The sequence below is a fragment of the Periplaneta americana genome, chromosome 1, assembly GCF_040183065.1.
Source record: "Periplaneta americana isolate PAMFEO1 chromosome 1, P.americana_PAMFEO1_priV1, whole genome shotgun sequence".
NCBI lineage: Eukaryota > Metazoa > Arthropoda > Insecta > Blattodea > Blattidae > Periplaneta > Periplaneta americana.
In genome coordinates, this window is record NC_091117.1 from 172,991,555 (window position 1) to 173,016,188 (window position 24,634).

The 24,634-nt window shown below is 33.9% G+C and overlaps 1 protein-coding gene across 1 annotated transcript in view; it reads left to right on the forward strand.

The window, feature by feature from the left end:
- Positions 1–22,013, forward strand: part of LOC138704132 (cysteine dioxygenase type 1) — a 48,300-nt gene extending 26,287 nt beyond the window's left edge. The window contains exons 3-5 of the mRNA XM_069832086.1: positions 13,443–13,711; positions 16,828–16,997; positions 20,757–22,013. Of these exons, the coding sequence (XP_069688187.1) occupies positions 13,443–13,711; positions 16,828–16,997; positions 20,757–20,792 (475 nt within the window). The 3' untranslated portion in view covers positions 20,793–22,013. The remainder of the gene's footprint in view (positions 1–13,442; positions 13,712–16,827; positions 16,998–20,756) is intronic.
- The last annotated feature ends 2,621 nt before the right edge of the window (positions 22,014–24,634 follow it).

Here is a 24,634-nt window from a genome sequence, read left to right on the forward strand (position 1 = left end):
CTGTGGATATAGAGGGAAAAATTGGATCGGTGTCGGGTAGAGTTCCCGGGTAGCTCAGTTGGGAGAGCGTTGGTACGTTCAACCAAAGGTCCCGGGTTCGATACCCGGCCCCCGGAACAATTTTTCCCTCGAAATTATTCAAATTAACTTTACAGAGTGTTATACCTGAAAGCTTGATTTGCATCTGTCCAATTGTTCATGAGGTGAAACACCCCCTTTGTATGAGCATTACTATTTAGTATTACTTACTGACTTACTTACAAATGCTTTTAAGGAACCCGAAGGTTCATTGCCGCCCTCACATAAGCCCGCCATCGGTCCCTATCCTGTGTAAGATTAATCCACTCTCTATCATCATATCCCATCTCCCTCAAATCCCTTTTTATATTATCCTCCCATCTACGTCTCGGCCTCCCCAAAGGTCTTTTTCCCTCCGGCCTCCCAACTAACACTCTATATGCATTTCTGGATTCACCCATACGTGCTACATGCCCTGCCCATCTCAAACGTCTGGATTTAATGTTCCTAATTATGTCAGGTGAAGAATTCAATGCGTGAAGTTCTGCGTTGTGTAACTTTCTCCATTCTCCTGTAACTCCATCCCTTATACTCCCATTTTTTCTCCAATATCTCCTTTATACCCTTATATAAATCTCGAATATTTTTATTCTTACTATTTGTTTCTACCTCATTCAGTTTTTCCTTCAAGTAACCTCTCTTTTTATTCCTAAGTGTACGACTTGCTTCCCGTCTTTCATTGAAATAATTACCTCTATTCTTCTCAACTGGATCCTGTAAGAATTTCAATTCTGCCTGTTTCCTTCTTTCTACTACCATGCAACAATTTTCATCAAACCACGGTTTCTTTTTCTTAGTTTCATAATAACCTATGCTCTGCTCAGCTGCAATTTTGATACTATCTCTGATATTTTCCCACACGCTATTAACATCTAACTCTTAGTATGCTTAAAACAAAACTAGCCAGTTTTTACAGATTTGTAACATTAACATGGTTTCATTTTGAACGGGTAATCACTAAAAAAATCCATTCTTGGTAAGCATTACTTCAAATGAAGACTGCACATTTCAATGCACCTCTTGAACAACAAAATTCATTATATAAACAATCATCATTCACGGCAAAATTAAATGTTTAGAATAATGATTTTTACATTATGCAAAAATAAGGGAGAAAAAGGTTCGAAGAGGAGGAAAATACGAGAGCCGGGAGAGTGTTAAAAATTAGGGGCAAATACGGGAGATCCAGGGAAATACGGGGGGGTTGGCAATCCTAAGTCACACACACACGGATCACTTCATACGATCTGTTGTATCTCTTTGCAAATTGACTTTGAAATTGGCGAGTTTGTGGAATAACGTTTCACAGATTTTCAAATTCCTAAAAAGCAGAATATATTTTACAACACGCGATATCTCTGAGGGTATCTCATTGTACAGACCGTTTATTTAGTCCTGACAGCTCAGCGGAGCAAAAGAAGGGAAGTAATAGGAGCAGTGGGGAGAGTTCCGGAGTAGATAAGGGCGAGCGGTCGGTAAAGGAATGCATTACAGCTTAACTGTACTGGAAACACAACGCTATACCGCATGCGTGACATCCGATCGCTCTCACTGCAGGCGACAGACTAACCTGAACATCCCTTGGCGTAACTTAATGGACTCGCCTGACCCAGGCGCACATTCCTGGCGACTGTCAGGACTAAATAATCGTACTTGTACCTTACATTTACGTACCTGTGTGTTTTATGCCCTCATTTTAATACCCATTGCCAATGAGATGTTTATACTCCACAAAACACTAGATATTGGTTTTGGTAACCGTACGATTATTTGACTGATACGATATCCGCTTTGCCGCAATAAGAGATGACGTGAAAGTTTCTGTTAACACGTATCATCACAACTCACCACACGCAGTTTATTGCATCGGCAAGCTCACATTCCAATATGACGCACTTCTTTCCTTAATTAAGGCTGTTGCTAAGCTTTCGCCTTTCTTTGTTTCGACACCTCCATGACAACAAACAATCAACAACGCGTGTGTTTTCTCCGGCTATGCAAAGATTCACTTCTGAAATAAATTCATTCGTATCATCTTCTCACTTAGTAATTTCTTTTTTTCTGTTTTTTATTTTGTTTCTAATTATTCTGCACCTGTGTTGTTCCCTTCGATACGTATACATTTTACAGCTTTCTGGTGTGCTATTTGTTTGTGTGCTTTTATACATATTATTTTCTTTCTTCTATTCAATGTTCTACAATTTTGCGTAACTTCAGCTTCATTCTTTCCCCGTTAATTTCCAATTTCCTACCTTCAAACACAAGTTAAAATTATAATAGTTTGTAATTTTTTAACCGTGAGTTATATTTATGTTCTTAGGTCTGAAATTATTTCTCCTATTAGAGTAATAATATAAATAATATAACGTGAATACTTTTATTGTTTACACATAAATTACCAATCAACAACATTAGTCCCTAAATTTGTCTACATACAGAAATTAATGCGCAATACCTTAAAATGTATATGTTAAGCACAATTTTAAAAGTCTTTATAATCTGAAAGTGTGGTGTTCCCTACCTTATGGAAATATTAAGAAAGAAGATGGAATTAATGTGAAAATGGGCTACGGATGAATAAAATCATATACTGTATACTTTGGTGAATATCAGAAAAATGTAAGGAAATAAAATTTAAAATGGTATGTAAGCTAAATTTTATTTGAAGTAGTAATAGAAGGAATTCAATGGAATTGAGTATTTAAAAGTAGATATTTTATAAAGGCAATAAATTCAGTAAAAGTTTGATAGTGTTTTTTTCAGGATATTATCGCTATGTTTCTTATGTATCTGTTCACATAAATGTGAAAATTAATCCTATATGGCCTATATCTTTTAAAACTGCAAAAATATTTGTTTGGCGTACATATTATGAAAACGCGTAAGGGACAGAGACGTAGAGTACATATGATTTCTTAACTCCGGCACTATGATCATTAGACTTAAGATTAAAGAATCCTTGGAATAATTCGTTGAAGGAATGTTGAGAGGACCACAAGATCTTTTAAAAAATTCGGCGAAGAAAAAATCACGTCGCTAATCGAAATCAAACCCGTAGCTTCCTTATTCTGCTATATGAATTAAACTTTATTCCGTAGATTCATATTTTCGTAGTAGGCCTAAGCCTAACTATTTCGTCCAACTATGTACTTTGCGAAACTTTTATGTGTGACTTTTCTAGCCTGTTACACAACCTGTGAATTACAGTAAAGAATACAGCCATTAGTTGTGAAAGGGAGACTAATAAAGGAAGTTTATATTTTAGTTGTCTTGATTTCACTGTTTTAAATAAGCAAGTTAATTAAGGTTTCCAGATGTCCCGATATGGCGGGACATTCCCGATTTTCATTAAATTTTCCCGTGTCCCGCTCATACCGGCAATGTCCCTCTTTTTAAGATTTATCCATTCTTAAGCGAATTAAAATTCGCGCATGACGCGAAACAAATGCACCGCGCACCATGTTCAGACTTGTGGGGTATGCAGATTTACGACAGCACTCTCTAAGTTTGTATTTTGATATTGATATGTTAATTTAAACATTACTTAACAACGTTATATAGCTCTCTATATACTTATGGCTTATAAGGAACCCGCACGTTCATTGCCGTCTTCACATAAACCCGCCATCGGTTCCTATTCTGAGCAAGATTAATCCAGTCTCTATCATCATATAAAATTTCCCTCAAATCTATTTTTACATTATCCTCCCATCTACGTCTCGGCCTCACCAAAGGTCTTTTTCCCTCCGGTCTTCCAACTAACACTATTTATGCATTTCTGGATTCGCCCATACGTGCTACATGCCCTGCCCATCTCAAACGTCTGGATTTAATGTTCCTAATTATGTCAGGTGAAGAAAACAATGCGGGTAGTTCTGTGTTGTGTAACTTTCTTCATAAGTTACTCCTGTAACTTCATCTCTTTTAGCTCTAAATATTTTCTTAAGAACCTTATTCTCAAACACCCTTAATCTCTGTTCCTTTCTTAAAGTGAGAGTCAAAGTTTTACAACCATACAGAACAACAGGTAATATAATTGTTTTATGAATTCTAACTTGCAGACTTTCTGATAGTAGATTAGATGATAAAAGCTTCTCAACCGAATAATAACAGGAATTTCCCATATTCATTCTGCGTTTAATTTCCTCCCGAGTGTCATTTATATTTGTTACTGTTGCTCTAACATGTTTGAATTTTTCCACCTCTTCGAAGGATAAATCTCCAATTATTCTTATATTTCCATTTCGTACAATATTCTGGTCACGAGACATAATCATATTTTTTGTCTTTTCGGAATTTACTTCCAAACCTATCTCTTTACTTGCTTCCAGTAAAATTTCCCTGTTTTCCCTAATCGTTTGTGGATTATCTCCTAACATATTCACGTCATCCGCATAGACAAGAAGCTGATGTAACCCGTTCAATTCCAAACCCTGTCTGTTATCCTGGACTTTCCTAATGGCATATTCTAGAGCAAAGTTAAAAAATAAAAGCGATAGTCCATCTCCTTGCTTTAGACCGCAGTGAGTTGGAAAAGCATCAGCTATATATATTAAATTTTCATATTAAATGACACAGTACCGTACCGGTATAGTAAATTATAACAAATGTAATAATAAATATTCATTAAAAGTAGAAAAAATAATTCTTTAATTATCCTATACGCCTACATATAATAGGCTACACGATGTTGATGCACTATTATTCAGCCGCTTGTATATCAACAACAGTAAAATATCTGTCTGATATTTTTAAAATCTGGCAACATTAGGTAGGACAATTGAAGGGTTCAGAACCATAATGGGCTAAGCGCCATTTACTGAAACCGTAGAAAACAAGGGTTAAAATGAAGTTATTACCATAATTCAATGGAAACATATAGCAAGTAATATAAAGTATACACATTAAAACTAAATGATATGTCAATCTTCATTAAACTATGGTATTCAATTAACTTTATAACTCTTGTTTTCTCCGTTTTTAATAAATGACGCTTGGCCCACTATGGCTTTGAACCCTTCAATTAACGAATATAGTCTAACTAAACTAATACAACTACAAGAAAATGATTCTATGCAAAAATATATCATATTAAACGTTCATACATTTTGGCTGTTCCTGTGCTGAAGTAGGCCTATAGCTGAACATGGGGAATCTTTTAGCTCTTTGAACGTAGACTTTACAGTCAGAAAGGCTAGTCTCACTAAGCTTAGGATGATGATGATGATGATGATGATGATGATGATGATGATGATGATGATGATGGTGATGATGATGATGATGATGATGAGGAAGAGGACTATGACGAATTATTTTCTGCCATAAATTCAGAACCTCATCTTATCAGCTAAACGCTTGCACAAGAAATGTATGTATATAATGTGAAAATGTTCTGCAGAAACCCGTTTCTCAAAAACCAAAGTTACTAGTTTGTGTACTTGTTCGTCTAGAACAGGGCTGGGCACATTACGTGAATCTGAGAAATGAGCGCTCTGTGCTTTAAAGAGCGTATCTTCCGAGCGCTCTGACGTATGCATACTGTACGTCATTCAGTGTCGGTGCAGTGGTGACTCTGCAGTATGATGAACTTTGAAGACGGAGCCTCCGCTCACACACTAAACCGTCCCGCTATTCCCAATGCGTTTAATGTATCATGGGAGGAGGAGTTCTTTTTGGTAGAGAGCAGTGGATTAGCAAAGTGTTTAATTTGGCATAAAACACCCCAACTGATTAAGAGGTTCAATATCCAACGGCATTATTCTTTACAACATGCTACTGAATATGACAAATATGTTGGTAATGAACGCCATAAATTAATACAACTTAAAGAAAATGTTTCTCAGATACATTATATTAGAGTATCCATTTGATATTTACATTGCATTATAGGTTATTATACACTTAGTAATATATAATTTTAAATTATACAAGTATTATGATATATCATAGTATAGTATATTACAGTTCATGATATATCATATATCATGAACTGTAATACACTATACTATGATATATCATAATATTTGTGTAATTTAAAATTATATATTACTAAATGTACTATAATAACTTATAATGCAATATAAATATAGAATATATACTCTAATATAATGTACCTGAGAAACATTTTCTTTAAGTTGTATTAATTTATGGTCATATCATATCACATCATATCATATATCATATCATATCATATATATTATATTATATTATATTATATTATATTATATTATATTATATATTATATTATATATTATATTATATTATATTATATTATATTATATTATATTATATTATATTATATTATATTATACTATATATTAACAGAATGACAGTAATGCACTTAGTGAATCGGCTATGAGAATTAGCTACAAAATTTGCCACGAAATTGCAAAGGAATTGAAAACATTCAACGAACGTAATTTCATCAAGCGATGTTTAATTATATTGGCAGATGAACTCTGTCCACAGCAAGTAGGGGAAGTGGAAGCCATACGCCTGTCTCGTAGAACCGTGGTGAGGAGATTGCAGTATGTGCGTATGGGTTATGTAAATAAGCCTAATGATTTCTGTATGTGCATAGAGCGAAGTTTATTTCATTAAAGTAATAAGAGTGTTATAAATTCTGTAATGTACAATGGGTTGATGTAATATCCTTATAAACTATTATGTACTGACAGACTGAATGACTAGAACAACCGTGGCTCTTGTTATATTAATGCAGGGAAGGTAGCTGTAATGCGAGTCCGCCACTGAGTGAGCGTTCTGCTCTGGCTTGGAATTGAAGTGCCTTGCGGAGCGAGAGCAACTCTGGCAGACTAAATGGAGCCGCTCTCATGCCCGGCCCTGGTCTAGAACGTGGGAAATCTTTTGGCTTCCTGAGGCAAATATTTTTCTTTTCCAAAGAACCGTAGTTTTTGTTAGAAATCCTTTGTTAAATCTTCGATTAAAATCTCTCTACCCAGTGTGTCGCGTTCACACAATGCTGCCAATTAATTTTTCCTCATCTTCAAATAACTTTTATTGTTGTCTACGTTTATAAGTAAGTTAGTTGTTTTAAAACGCTTTTAGCTGCATCCAGTATGGCGTCTCCAAACAATATGCCAATCTTCAACTTTAAATAACTTTGATTATATTCACTGTAAATAATACAACAAGTATCCATTATAGCTTGTTGTGTTGCAGTTTGGCTCGCATTTTATTTATTTTACGTCATTATTTTATTTAGGGGTATAGGTACTTAAAGGACAGACGAAGGTTTTCTGCCGATAATCTAGTTTCGTTTGCCGTTTCAAATTCTACCATTGCTCCATTATCGCCAAAGACGTTATATATTATCGCCATATCATATCAACTTCTCAGACTAGTTATAATGACGTTAAATAATCCCATTGCAAAGTATATTATGTAACAATGTGGAAATAGTAGATACAAAACAAAATGCACGTGCCATAAGACAATGACACGCTAATGGGAAACATTAAGAATGAAGTTACGTAGTTTTTGTAACACAAGTGCGATAGGAAGGAAGACCCTGACCTTCCCAAACGCTGTAATTAGTCGCTGCATTAACACATACAAAACACGGAAGATTGTATTTTGGTCAGTGACCCAGGAAATGCAAAGCTGGTGAACGTACAGCACTACACATCACATAAACCATGTAGAATTCTTGCTGCTTGGCCTATGTTAACTACGATTGTTTAAGGGGTTAGGTACAGCTTACAGCAGTAAAATTTTGAAAATATTCAACATTTTTTTCCTCCATTACTGTAACTTGTACAATAACGAAAATTAGTATGTGTAAAACACTGTCCTTCTGCTATATGAAAAAAATATCTTTACGATTAAAAAATAATTATATATTATATATATATATATATATATATTAACTGTGCAGTGATGAAGCCTTTTCCTCATAACTCAAAAACTATTCAAATTTTTTGTGTGTATTTATGCATGTCATGTCCACAATATGATGCAAAATCACTTCTCTACCTTTGAGAGATTGTCTGATAAAAAATAAATTCATTTTAAAAAATGGTCAAATATCAGTATTTTCTTGTAACACAAAATAAAATAGTACATTATGCAATGAGCCTATAATGATAGTAATTAAGAAGCGAGTATGGATATTTATGAAACCAGCGCAAGCGAGTTTCATAATTTTCATACGAGCTTCTTAATTACCATTATAGGCGAGTTTCATACGACTTTTTATGCTCGACCATATTTCTAACTTGAAATTACCGGTATTCAGATGTATACATTTTATTTGTAACTGACAAGATCAGAAGTGACCTTGTTCTAGGTCGTGAATTGTGAGATGTGCGCAGACGCGAAAGTATTGATTTTTTCCGAGGAACAATAATGTCATTGACCTTGACGTAGTCCCGTTAAACTTGATAATATTATAATATTATAACCTTGATTATTGAATTCGACATTGAAAAACGAAATGACAAATTGAATTTATTTGAATATTATTTACAATTAACGCTAATTATTATAGTAACAGAACATAACCTTCTGCGACAATATTGGATTTCCAGCCTCCGTGACTTTTCGCTAATTCTCTTTCGATTGCATATCCGAGAATAATCGATACTTGCGGTTTTATAACGGTACAAAGCTGACTTGTCATTGGCTGAACACATGTAAGCTGAGTTATCATTGGCTGAAGACCTGTACTTTAATGAGTAGGTGTACTTTAATGACATGCATTAAAGGACTGCTACCAGATGTATAATTAGTACATTTCGGCATGGTCGAGCATAAAAAATATTATTTATTAAGGAATATAATTCAAAGAGCATGATATTGTAAACATGAGTTTCAGCAATAAAATAAAAGAGAGAGAGAGAACATAAAAAAGTTAAAAAGTGTATGAGTTATGAGGGAAACGCTGCAACACTGCTCAGTGAAGTGCCACCATTTTGAATTTTGAAAAAATATATAAATAATTTTTTTTAATCGTAAAAATATATTTTTTTTCATATAGCAGAAAAACAGTGTTTTACACATACCAATTTTCATTATTGTACAAGATATAGTAATGGAAGAAAAAAATTTTGAATATTTCCAAAAATTTTACTGTTGTAAACTGTACTTAACCCCTTAACCACAAATAACCTAACCTTCATTGTCCACATTATCGGAAACTGCTTTTAAGTTAAAATAATAGGTTACCTATAAACACTACAGTCATTAAAGCTGTATAGCCTATAAATTATAAAAAAAATCTAGAAAAAAAAGCTATATTATTTATTCGTTCCAACTCATGTTATGAATCGATCTCAATTTTCAGTGTTCCCATTATGAATATTAGCAATTTAAATTAATCTTTCTAAGCCAAAGATGTTTTCATCTATACTAGCTCAGCCTTTAATTTTTTTTATTTTATGTTACCTGATATAGTAAATTACGAAGAAAATCTTGGGATTTAATTGCGACTATCTCGCCATTGTGTGTGTTTGATTTCAAATGGAGGCCCATAATTCGTTATTAAGCATTATTATATTTCATGTGCATCTTTCTCGGTAATTGGCTCGTGTAAATATTGAATGTGTACAAAATCAGACCAATAGTTCAGAAGTAATTTTTAAAGTGTGGTCCGCGGACCCTTCGGGATCCAAGACCTAATAATCAGGAGTTGGCAGATGAGTTTCCAAACTAAAATTTGATTTTTTATTTCAGTAACAAAATTACTATGCAATCCTACTTACTTACAAATGGCTTTTAAGGAACCCGCAGGTTCATTGCCGTCCTCACATAAGGCCGCCATCGGTCCCTATCCTGTGCAAGATTAATCCAATCTCTATCATCATGCCCCACCTCTTTTGTCGTGCTAGAGAATCAGTCCCATTCAGAGGCTTATTGTATGGATTCGTAACAAGCTGTTTTTTTAGGGTGATGGGTTGTTAGCCCTTCACCCAACCCTCAGCTGGAGGACCACCCCTTATCGGCTGTCTACGACTGCTTATTTAATATATTCGCAGCTACATATGTCCCGCGCCGTGGCGTCGCGGTCTAAGGCATCCCGCCTAGGACTCGCGTTACGAAATGCGCGCTGGTTCGAGTCCTCATGGGGGAAGAAATTTTCTCATAAAATTTCGGCCAGTGTATGGGACCGGTGCCCACCCAGCATCGTGATGCACTTGGGGAGCTACGATAGGTAGCGAAATCCGGTTGCGAATGCCAGCTATAACGGCTGGGGGGATCATCGTGCTAACCACACGATACCTCCATTCTGGTTGGATGATCGTCCACCTCTGCTTCGGCATGTGGGCGTGAGGCCAGCAGCCGGCTGGTCGGTCTAGGCCTTCACGGGCTGAAGCGCCACGGATTAGATTACCCTCCATATCTGGAGGCGTCCGCAACCTGAGGACGCGCCATGCCGTCGTGATAGGGGCTCACAATACGTGGACTGTGCAATCCTAGTAATAAATATCTTTTAATTTTAATAAAAATGTAAAACATAACTCTATTATTATTATTATTATTATTATTATTATTATTATTATTATTATTATTATTATTGGCATCACTCATGAGACAACTAGGCCAGGAGATAATAGGGTAGGGTGGCCAGTTCCTTACTCCCTACAATGCATAAACCGCCGAATTATGATTTTATTATTATTATTATTTATTAATTTTTAGTTGTTTATTTAACGACGCTGCATCAACTACTAGGTTATTTAGCGTCGATGAGATTGGTGATAGCGAGATGGTATTTGGCGAGATGAGGCCGAGGATTCGCCATAGATTACCTGACATTCACCTTACGGTTGGGGAAGAAAACCTCGGAAAAAACCCAACCAGATAATCAGCACAAGCGGGGATTTTTATCCTTATTAACAAAGATAATTTTTACAAAGTTTGTCAAGTAAACTTGAGTTTGTAGTAGTTAAGCGAAAAATTAATAGCTTATACAAATGAATATATTTTCTTGCCTTGTACTTAGCAAAAGTATAAAGTTAATAAATGTTCGGTGATCCGGCAAAATGCAAATCACATGAAAGGGGTCCTCCAACTCAAAAGTTTAAGAAGCGCTGGCTTAGAAGATCCATATACACACATGTAGGTTTTATTGATTTCGTTGAAGCTTTTGATAACGTTAACAGAGACAACAACTACTCGAGATACTGGTCAATGATAATGTACCTAATCGATCAGTTCATTACTGCAATATATATATATATATATATATATATATATATATATATATATATATATATATATAAAACCAACCTAATTGCTATACAAATCGACGATAGACTCTCCACCTGGGCTCCCATAAATCGAGGTGTCCGACAGGGCTGTAGTCTTTCTCCACTCCTATTTATTATCTACATGAACCATATTATTCACTTATGGAGACAAACTTTCATGCTGGAATCCCACTAAGCCGAAATAACCATCTCAATACATGAGACACTGCGAAGATTATGTTCAAACAATTGTAAATTAAAAGTAATGGATAAATCTTCACCTTGGAGACATGTGACATAGATTAATTTTTAAGCCTCTGATCATAATATTGTTCTATTATAATATACGCCTAATATGCTACAATCGAATCCCTCTTTTTAATTTTGATAATTTTTGTATTCATTATGTAAATCTTAACTTCATAAGCCCTTTATATTTTAGTGCCTTTTAATAGTTTAGTATTTCACAAAGTCTGGCTACCAATTAAGATCCAAAGTTCTACGTTAAGTGGATTTGTTTGAGCAATAAAAAACATCACTGTATCACTGTACATAACATTTGATAATATGAAGCATGACCTTCAGTCACAACAAAGTTCACATAACGCAATGATGGAGTAAATAATTATTTGCGTCTAGCTCAATTCTCGCATTAAAAACAATAAAATTGAGTACTTTTTCCGATTAGGTATTGTAAGATTATTTAGGATTTGTCGAATAGAGTAGGCCTATTTAAAAAGTGTGTAACTAGTTATTTAGTGGCTAAGTAAACTATTTATAATTGTCTAAAACATGTAGAGGAGAAGGTGGAAATATGGGCTACCATTTTGTTTTCCTCATAATAATGGAAAATGGTGTGGCATATTGCTTGGAAATCTTTATTGACATACAGAGTAATTATTCATATACAATTTTTCCAGTCTTTACAATGGATATGTGCATACATACGAACTGGTCCTCTATAGGTAGTAGGGTCTAAATATGGGCTACCACAAAAATTTGAAAATAAAATTAGAAAAAACAAAGAAACATAAGTAGGAAACCTGTGTCTCATCAATGGCAATATTCTGTAACAAATAACGCAAATCACGATAGTGAAAATACGGAACGTGTTAATGTGCTGGTAATATGGGCTACCTATCCCATATTTGACACATAGCGGTAGCCCATATTAGCAACAGCGACTCATGAAGGTTTCTATGATTATGTATGGCAATTGTTGTCCTAAATAAATGAGGCTATCAAATGCAAAACTCGCCTTATCCAGTTAAAGTGATTTGTCAGAAAACAGGAAAACCCGTTATAGCTATTTACAATTTTGCATTTGATAGTAGTTTACTTAATACAGTATATTAAACTCCTAGATACTTTTTTTAACGCTACAGGCACCATGGAGTAATAAATTGCTGAGTCACTAAAGAAGCCATAAACCAAGGAATATTGGGAATCTCTGGTATTATGTACAGTAGTGGCAAAAAAAAAAACCGGACCGACCCTTGTAGCTGATTTCAGAGCATTGTTCACCCTGAGCACGATAGACTGGTAACTAAGACTTTCGTCGTTCGAATCCTGCCTGGGAAGGAAACTTTTTTTTTGTTCCTTATTCAAATTTATTCCCAATACTTTTTTATTGTTGGTAAAATTCATGTTCTGGGAATAATAAATTAATTAAGTAGTAAAATACCGCTGCAATCGAAAGGTATTGGAATAAATTTGAATAAGGAACAAAAAAAAGTTACCTTCTCAGGCAGGATTCGAACCACGAAAGTCTTAGTTACCAGTCTATCGTGCTCTGGAGTGAACAAGGCTCTGAAATCAGCTACAAGGGTCGGTGCAGTTTTTTTTTTTTTGCCACTGCTGTACAGTATTATAGGCTTTAATGAGCTTCTGTTGAAGCAATGAAAATTTTAAGAAATAAAGATTCATTCATTCGTGTGTCTGTCTGTCTGTCTGTCTGTCTGTCTGTCTGTCTGTCTGCCTACTCATTCATTCATCCATCCATTCATCCATGTAGCTATGTAGGCCTACTTTTCTGAACCATAAGTATAACATACCTTCCACGTTATTACCATAAATTAGTGTTCACCCTATATATCTGTTCAAGAATGTTGGAAGCTTATTTTTTCAAAGAAAAATCTGATAATCATATTTCAGATATACACGGAATCTGGTGGACGAGGGGAATGGCAAGTTCAACCTAATGATTCTCTGCTGGGGAGAAGGCCATGGTTCTGCAATACACGACCACGCAGATGCACACTGCTTCATGAAGATGCTACAGGGGTCACTCAGCGAGGTGCGATATGCATGGCCCGGAAACAATGCCAAAACAGAGCATACTGGTGACGATTTTGACGATCCCCTGGCATTGAAGGAAATAGGCAGATCCCAGCTGGACCTCAACGAGGTCTGCTACATTAATGGTACAGTATAACAACAAATTAGTTACCAGTTACCTTAACAAGAACTCGGTAGGCCTATCTATATAATAAAATCTTTAATGCAAATTACTAATCATAATTAATTACAACGATGAAACATACATGAAGAAACAACATTAATAGCCTAATTGAATTAAAATCAACAACAAAGCGACAAGTAACATAAAACTTGTAACAGACCACATGTGACGTAAGATATAGTTACACATCATTAAAGCACAGAGAAGGATCACCTAACATTTCGATCTATAGGTAGGCTACGAGTATAAAAAATGAACAGAACAAACAAATTGAAATTATACAAATTGTAGAATCGTAATTCAGCTAATTCAGGCAATCTAAAAGACGAATAACGTGAATTTAGATTTTGTATTTGCGTTAAAGGAACTTAAGGTACGGTCACACGTCGCTACTTTTGCAGCGCTACTTTTATACTGCAGCTGCAAAAGTTGCGTGTCGTGTTCACAAGTAAGCCAAAAGTAGCGCGCTGCACGCTACTTTTCGTGCTGCGCAACCCGAGTGCTGCAAAAGTTGCAACTGGAGGTTGCGAGTCTGTTCACACGCAAGGCGCTACTTTTGCAGCTGCAATCATGCTGCAGGTTCCCATCTCCGTGTTGACTTCTCAATATACATTTTGTGGTTATGTTCGCATTATTAAGAAACTCATGCGAAAGCTTACTTATCTATTATTTGCTTTTCTGTCGTACTAGTATTCAGAAATTGACATTATTTTTACTATAAAGCTTTTAAAAACGCCTATATACTTAAATGATAACCAACAGTATATTCACGTAATCAATGTTGGCAACCCTCCTGTTTGGAACTACTCTACGGAAATTTTAAAAAATGAATTATATCGTCAGCGATTATGCTCAGACTGTGTTGTACATTTAATAACTGTTACAAATAATTTATTTTCATCACATTTAACATTAAAATATATCCAAACAATAAAAGTATCATTGGCACATTTGGGTGGTAACACTGGTTGCAACCGCAGCAAAAGTTTCAACAAAACCGATATCAAAAATGCTGCGGCTGCAACCCTGAGAACCCTGTTCACACGTCGCTACTTTTAAGTTGCGCGCAGCATGGAAAAGTAGCGGGCAGCAGGTTCGGCAGCCGCTACTTTTCGGGTTGCACCGTTGTTCACACGTCGCAGTACAAGAGTTGCGCAGTTTTTTTGTACTGCAGCGCTGCAAAAGTAGCTACGTGTGACCGTACCTTCATAAGCAAAATTCTCTATAATACACGCTTCAGGAGAAAAGAAAATAATTTCAGGGGTATATTTCGTTAGGCCTGTATTTACTAACAGAACCATTTCACTAATCAAGGATACAAGTTTATTCAACTATTGGATGCATTCATGTATTGTTATAAATGAATGCTTCAAAATTACTTTTTTTTCCACTGAAGTCACATATTTTGTTAATTTGATGTTACAACCTTTTTCGAGGGAGATCTTCAATTATAATCAAGGTAGCAAAAAGGCAGACGAGACTGATAAACTGGTCTTGGAACAAATTTTCTGGCATTCATTCTTATTTCTCTCAAGACAATCAACACACTGTTATTCAACATTACTCACACGATATCTAAATATGGGCAAACTATGAAAGTTGTTCAATATGGCAAGAAGAACAAATGCCTAGAGAATGGAAAGTTGGAATAATCTGCCCAATTTATAAAAAAGGAGACAAACTAGAGTGCCAAAATTATAGAGGCATAACTCTCCTATGTACAATGTACAAAATATTCACTTACATTCTCCGGAAAAGATTGGAGAAATACTACGAGAACATCATAGGCGAGTACCAAGCCGGCTTCCATGCAGGAAGATCGACCATAGATCAAATTTACACTGTTAAAGGCATGACAAAAAAGTTCTGAGAGTATAATCTCAACTTATACCATTTGTTTGTAGATTTAAAAACAGCTTATGACAGCATTAATAGACAAGGGTTATACAAAATTATGATTCATCAAGGGATACATCCAAAGATAATCAAGATGACCATGGCAGAAACCATGGCTCAAGTGAAGATATATGGTGGTTCAACAGAACAATTTAATATTGATAATGGGCTGAAACAAGGGGATGCTCTAGCACCAATGCTCTTCAATCTTGCTTTACATTGGGTGATAACACAGACAGGTATAGATCCTAACAGCACTTTAGTTTACAAAAGCGTTCAAACAGTAGGATAAGCAGATGACTTGGATGTTATGGGACAGTTCGTTGACAGCAATAGAAGAAGTGTATAAAGACCTGGAACAAGGAGCTGCTAAAATCGGGTTGCAGATTAATGCAAGTAAAACCAAACAGATGACACAAATAAGAAATAAACAGAATATATACAACCCTCCTAATCTGACGATAAACATGTTTGAAGAAACTGAGAAGTTTAAATATCTTGGAACAGTAATGACAAGTAACAATAACGAATTAATTGAAGTGCAGAGTCGAATCACTGCAGCCAATAAGGCCTATTTGCATTAAGCGCAATATTGAAATCTAACTATGTGCACAAGGATCAAAACTTAAAATATACAAAACAATTATTAGAAGTATTCTCTGTTATGCAAGCGAAACTTGGACATTATCTAAGGGGACAGAAGCTAAACTAGGTATATTTGAGCGCAAAATACTCAGAAGAATTTTTGGACCGGCGCAAGAAAATATGCAGTGGAGAATACGTTATAATAACGAGCTATATAAATTATATAGAAGTTTCGATATTGTTACTTTCAATAAATTAAGGAGGCTTGAATGGGCCGGACATGTCTATCGGATGGAAGGGAACAGAATACCAAAGAAGATCTTAGAAGGGAAAATACATTGTAAAAGACCAATTGGAAGACCCAAAAATAGATGGATAGATGTGGTAACGATCGATTCTCAGGACTGTCTTTGAACAACTGCCTGGAGGAGATTAGAACAGGACAGGGACAGTTGGAGGAAGAAAATTGAGGAGGCTAAGGCTCGACTTTGGGCTGTGATGCCATCGTAGTAGTAGTATGAAAGTTGTTCATTGTTTCTTCTATCACCCCTAATCACTGAATCACCCTGTATGTACAAGTTATTTTCTTGTTCACAGATTCACTTGGTCTCCACAGAGTAGAAAATTTGAGCAATGTTGACACTGCTGTTAGTTTACATCTCTACTGTCCCCCATTTGACACATGCAATGTGTTTAATCAGAGGTCAGGTCAACACACTCCATGTAAGATGACTTTCTGGTCCAAGTTTGGAGAAAAGAGGAATAGGGTAAGTTTCAATATTCACTGAATGTTATTATCCTGATACCCCTTTTTTGCAAAGTGCCTGTCAGGAAATTAAATAAATAAGAAATAAAGTATTAAAATATTATTATGGAAGTATTCGTTTGATATTGATATCTTAGACATTTTAATCATGGCGAACTTTAGTAGATAATAACGTTGAACAGACACCATGAAAAAAGATGATAAATATTTTCGAGACTGACTAAGATTTTAGTCAGGTGGTTTAGCCTAATGGTTGAACAGTTAACCTACAAATAAATATTACACAGAAAACAGGTCTAACAAATAACGAGTTTGGTTCGGATATAAATATATAAAGTTTTAGACAAATAAAATGACTAATAAATAATCAATTAAATACATAGGACTTTTAATTACATACCGTGGACTGTCCTCTTGTAATAAACATGTAAATATTATACAAAACATTATGTAATGAATGAAAAGAATAATTTCATTTCTGATACTGTAATTTTAAAACATTCAAATTCGAACTTTTCTTTACATATAAATTAAATTATTTCACAGATTAACGTACTGAACAAATAATAACTGCTTTACTGTGTTAATAGTATATAAATTTTGATGGTAAATTACCTGGCTGAATTTCGACGTGGTTTGCGTCATTCTCCGAAGTCTAGTCCAGTCAGGTAATGTACCACCAGAATTTATATAACATTAACATAGTAAAGCGGTTATTACTTGTTCAATAATGTTAATCAGTAATTATTAGAGACGAGAATTTCATGCACTATAAAATCCCAAAATATGCATGCATTCATGCACTATCAAACTATGAAACATGCACGATCAAGCAAAAAATACATTAAATATGCACTTTCATTTTTGTTCCAAATTTCTTATTTCACTTCACTTTTTTGCACAGTTAATAACTAATAACATTTCTAAATTTTGGAAAACGTATTACATGTCTTTCATGTGTTAAATGTTATGTTACATTGTTAACATGTTTCGGCCTGCTATTGGCCATCATCAGAATTGGTTGTTGCTGGTCTTGGCGCCTTTTATTTTGTTTCCTGTGGGGGTGTGTTTGTGTAGTGTAATGTGAGTCAAAGAGTGTGTGTGTTCTGAAATTGAGTTGTGTGTTGAGAATTTCATTTGGATGTGCGTTTGTGTGTTTGTATATTTCGTGAAAGACATAATACGTTTTCCAAAGTGATATAGTGTTAAAAGTTGTGTAATAAAGATTATAATTTCTAAATTATTGGTTTCTGTGAGGTTCCTGCGCTTGTCAGTTAATGTTTTTGTAGGCAGAGAATGACCTCTCTAAATTGAAAGAAGTTATGGGTGCAAACTTGAATGAACTTTTTTCTTTTATTTAGTTTCCCCCCCCCCTTCTTCAATCCTGATTCCTGAAACTAAAATAGGGGTTATAAAAATCGAGAAACTTAGGTGTCCACTCAAAACCATTAAAACATGCATTTAAACTGAATATAATATATATTATATGCACTAGCCGTACCCGTGTGCTCTGCTGCACCTGTTAGAAATAAATATAAAGTAATTATGTAATTAAAATAGGACATTTGATCCAGGGAACATTCGTGTTTGTTAGAAGGATAAATCGTTTAATATGTTACTTGATTGAAATTGTATTTAAATAATTAAATTGCGATCATTTTGGTCCAGAGAGCACTCATTTGGTGCAATGACAATTCCTTTAACATGTTTCTTATTTGTTATTACACGCAACTATAGTTTAATGAAGATTGACATATCATTTAGTTTTATTGTGTATACTTTATATTACTTGCTATATGGTTCCATTGAATTATGATAATAACTTAATTTTAACCCTTGTTTTCTACGTCTTCAGTAAATGGCGCTTGGCCCACTATGGTTCTGAAACCTTCAAATAACTTAAATAGTGATACAGCATAAACAGTGATATGTAATTATATTTCTTTCTTTCGAAAATGTAAGAATTCACGATCTCCTATGTACCATTGCCATGGAATGAATAAATGTGTTTTTTCTTCCTACTCAAAAATGTTATATTTTGCACATGGGAATTACTGCAGGAACAACAACTCTACAATCTGAGGCGGCGGTGAAAACGTATTGTATTATTATTTTAAAAGTCTATCAGACCTACCAAATTTTGCGTAGAAATCATTTTTAAAGAAACTTTTGTTATGTAACATTTTTCACAAAAAAACAATAATAAGCGAGATATTTCGATTTAATTCAGGCCCCGTTAAATGAAGTACAGTATTTTGAATGCCATATAGCCTAAAATCTAAATTACAAAAACTTAACTTATATTTCAATTTTCATCGAAATCCGTTCAGCCATTATCGCGTGAAAAGATAACAAACAGACAGACAGACATACAAACAAAAATTTCAAAAAAGCGATTTTCGGTCTCAGGATGAATAATTATACATGCTAACACCAATTATTTTTGGCAAAGGGAAAATTACCAGAAAATTTTCGGCTACATATTTATTATTATATTATATTATATTATATTATATTATATTATATTATATTATATTATATAAAAAGTGCGTTGATAACGGATGTACTCCGATAAGAAAGTTTTTAATTTGTTGTCGGAGCTCTTGAATCTCAGAAGCAACAACCTTTACAACAGCGCAACATAATCTGCTTGGCTCATTACCCAATTTTTTTTTTGCATTGCATTTATTGCATATATAGTCTATTTTATGTATTTTAACACGATTCAATTGAGCATAGTTAAAATTTGAATTATAAAATAATGGATTGCTAAGCTAACATAGTATTACTGCATACTAAATCAATACACTCTCGTTGTTCATTAATTCTCTGAGATTAAAATGAGTGTGTACATAAATATTATTTTAAGAAATACAGAAAACGAATGTACAAAAAAGCCTACTAAATTGTCTGTGCATAGGAATAGTTTAATAGCTTTCGACTGTTGCTGTCCAAGGCCCCTTTTTCGATTGTTGTTGCCCAAGGCCCCTTATAGACGAAGTCATTTGTTATTTCATTGCACCATCTTAGATGGCGTTATTTTAATTTTAAAACTCATTTATCTCATTAAATATCAGTCCTATCAAAATTTTGTAAAGAATAAAACTTATCGGAAATAATTTTTAAAGAAACTTTTGTTATGTAATATTTTTCACAAAAATCAATAATAAGCGAGATATTTCGATTTATTTAATTCAGGCCCCCTTATAACCCCCCTTTTAAATAAAGTATTTTGAATGCCATATAGCCTAAAATCTAAGTTACAACGAACTTAATTTATATTCCAATTTTCATATAAATCGGTTCAGCCGTTATCGCGTGAAAAGGTAACAAACATACAGACAGACATACAAACAAAAATTTCAAAAATGCGATTTTCGGTTTCAGGGTGGTTAATTATATATGTTAGGACCAATTATTTTTGGAAAATCGAAAATTACCAGAAAAATTTCGACTACAGATTTATTATTAGTATAGATGATTAGGCTAAAAATTGCTTCAATATGCATTACCAGTATGCATGTTTTCATCCCCAAAAAAAGGCCAAATCATGCAAATATGCACGGAAAAAGTACACATAGGCCTATTTTTAACCGAAAAATAATGAAATTCAATAAGTACTAAGTTTGAGCTACTGTATGTTCCTATAAAAACATGCATTTGAATGAAATTCTCGTCTCTGGTAATTATAGGTATTAAAAGATTGCATCCAAAAATGAATAAATTATTTATTACTTTACTGTGTACCGTATTGTTACAGGCAATTCAGTCAGCCAGGGCACCAGAAGATAATTAGCATCTGGTTACTGAAGGCATCGTTATGAAGACGTACTACTTTCAAACAATTGTGTACATATAGTTTGTATACTGCGTAAATCATTTCAATTCATATCAGTGAAAGTGAAAAGTGTGAGATTGTCTAAAGACTGCTGTTACCATAGTAGCTTCAACAATCACATCTGGGTGCTTTCTGCTAGGATAGGAATTATTGTCAGGAAATAGCAAATATATGTGTGGTTATATCTCAAATGGAAATTTCATACTCTGATGTGGAACATTAAAATTGTATGTCTATGTTAATTATTATGGAACCTGCTGAAACTTAATAAATATTTCAGAATTCCTATGCTTTCAATGTACAAATAAACTAAGTTTAAATGTATTAATTCTTAAATTGAGTAAGAGAAGAAAGAAAACAAGACTTCGTGGAGTCTCTGCTGTACAGCCCAGTTACTTGTAAAATTGTGATATCACTATTTCATTGTATTTATTGTAAGTTATGTTATGTTAGTTCTCTCTTATTGTAATGTAAAACATATGTAGGTACTATTTAAAGAATGATAATGTAAATTTTAAGTTAGAGAAAGACATATAATAAACAATTTTATATAAAAATGTCATGTATCACTAAATGCAAAAAAAGCAAATTACTGCAATAAGGAAACGTGACTAAATATGTTTATAAATGTAAAAATATAGAAATTGTTGTTGTACCAGTACATAGAGCGCGTACTATAGTTCAAATTAATGGAGTTACAATCAAGGAAACTGATAATGATATCGGTATTAGTTACTATCAAGGAAACAGATGGTGATAGTTACTATTATTACAAATAAGTACATAAACTTTAACTTATATTACTGAGAACATTCGAGCAAATTCAGAAACTGCAAGGTCTCACCGACTATAACTTGCAGACTTTACAGATTATATCGATAAACTTATGTTCAAGTTGAATGAGTAGATAAGCGATTGCAAAATTACATGTCTTGGCATCTTGAATTAATTGTAATGATAGTTTGAATTACGTTGCACAACATTTTCCAATTCCGTTAACATAGCAACAAGTAACAGCTACCTCTCAAATGCCCTTGTTTTTATTCTATCCTTTATAGCTTATGATAAAATATACAAATCAAAGCCTCAAATATGACTAAATATTTTTTAAGATTATAAGTTCCATTTTTGTATTTTGTGTCTGTAATAAAGACTGGTGTATTATATTTAAATACTGAATTTCTGTGTGTTTTTATTTTACTGAAAAATTTAATAGTTTAAGTATCGTTGTGACCTTCCCTGAAAATGATTGCCAGAGAGAAAAATATCACACATTTTAATGCTTTAGAGATCAATGTGATGGTTAGTCTGTGTACCGAGTACATTAACCTTAGACCTGCATTACATGCATCATATTTTACATATTCATAGTATCATTTATGACAACAAAAATTAAAGTGAAACCGAAACATAATAGGCTATTCAATTTCAATTGTGTTCTTAGCTGTCCAACATATTAAATAACATTTCATTTTAGTTTATTTCACTGGATATTTCTTACACATAGGCTTATGGTGATAAGTTTCCTGAAACTGGAACACTTTTATTCAGTGCTAAATAGTGTAGGATCCAGGTAAAGCGTGTTTTATAATAATGCCAATTTAACCTTATTTCTATCATTATTTTACATACCAGTACCGATATCATAAAACTGAAGTTAAAATTATTGAAATGACTGTACCGGTACTGGTACCTCTCATATAACTTATAAGATTTCCATACAGATAAATGACAAACATGAGGTTTTATAATAAAGAATTAATTTGTACAAGACTAATGAGTCATATCATGACAAAGTGAGCCTGACCTCAAAATTTTCAATAATAGTATCTCATATTACCCAGTAAGTTACATCGAATTTTGAAGATTTAGAGAGACATAACACTGAAGTAAAGTTATCTGTGTAGGAAGGACTGTGGATATCAGCTCACCATTTATCAAGAAATTACGGTATAAAGAGAGTAGTGGAAATTTGCAGGCCTGAACTGGATTTTTGTACTGTACATCCATTCCACTTGTTTGCTATTTTATTATGCTGAATGAAAAAAGATATCGGTAGTCCACTGTTGCAGCAACAATAATATTTTGTTCTGAAAGTTAGGTATATTTGCTGAAAATAGTGCATATTATAGTATTTGTTTCAATGCCCTGCCTGTGACAAAATAACTTAAAAGAGTTTGTTTTTATAAAAAAAAACAAAGCCAGAGGTTAAAGTTGAGGTTATGTACAAGTAAACATGTCCTCATTAACAGCCGTATATTTACCAATAAGCAAACCGGGGCAGTTAGCCTGGGACGACAAAATTTAGGGGGCGGCATTTTTTGCCCAAAGAGCTTGCAAAACGTTCGCGAATTTTGTTGTGAGCGAGGAAAAAAAAAAAAAAGACTTAAAAATTCGCTTACAGGTAGGCACTTAAAATTTTTGTCATTTAATTCTTTCCGAAAAAAATATGATATGACATTCGAAGAAGCTCAAAACGAATAAAAAAACACTTTCGCTGCAACAAAGAGCAATTACAATTTCGTCTGAAACAATCTATGATATCTGTATGGAATTAAGCTAAAAAAAATAGCGACACAAACATTCAATATCATTATAAGAAAATAATGGAAAAAGATTGAAAGACTAACAGTTATGTACTGGTCATGTACATAGGATTTAATGTAGCACACCTGAACGAACAATTGTGAACCGAAACGTCCTTACTCATTTTTCAAACTGCACATTGTTCACTGTTGAATTATTTACGTTTACATTTGTTTGCAGTTGCATATGCGGAGTGATGGTAGCCTTGTAGGTTGGTCAGTTGGTGTGTGATATATGGTAGTGATTAATTATTAAAGAATGAGTGACCGCAGAGTTAAATTAAGTGGTGAGCAGTAGTACGAAAAACAACCAAAAGAAAGGGCTTTTCGGAACAATGAATTAATCAGACGAATTCCAAAATTATAATTATTTCTTAAGAAATCCGATTCGAAAAGTTCGGCCCAACAACTCTAATACTTCTGTGTCCACTGCTTCTGATTTAAGTGATAATATTGTTGAATTAAATGATACAGACTCAATTCTTCGTCAGTAATAGTGACATTTCCTCCGATAAGTACAACTTAGTAAAAGATAGGTTAAATTAATTTATAAAAATATTAGTTGCTGTTATTTTAAAAACTTATTTGTACAGTCATTTAAATATCTTTTTAAATATTTTAAGTTATGGTTTATGACTGTCAATTTTTCATCAATTCTTCCAAGAGCAGAACCTCTCTTGCTCTCTCTGTTTGAAACTGAGTAGACTACACAGGATATATGATTTCTATAATTTTCGAAGTAATGACACTGTTGACTGTTTGCAATGCAATGATTCGATTAAGAATGGAGTGGTAAAATATAAATTGTCCCAGGTGGCAGAATGTCTAAATACAGCCTTGCTCATTAACATTTTGAATCCAGTGTTTCAGGCTGGTACACAAAGAATTTTTTCGAGATTTACCATAATTATTGTGTGTCGCACCCATGACAGATTTTATGGAGACATCTCTTTTTTTTATAATTTAAGTCTGGACTTTCGATCTTTTCCAAACACTGGTAAAACGACATCAGCTGACAGGATGCAGAAGTTGCTAAATGAGATAAAAAAAAGTATGAAAGTCGCAAAGAAAGGAAAAGAGTACGGGACAAAAGATGGCAGGAAAAAATGAAATTAAAAGTAAGAGAATCGAGAAGTGTATTAAAAGGAAACAGATGTAAAGAATCTGAAAAGAGAAGAAAGATAATATTGAAAAGAAACAAAACAAGTCAGTTGT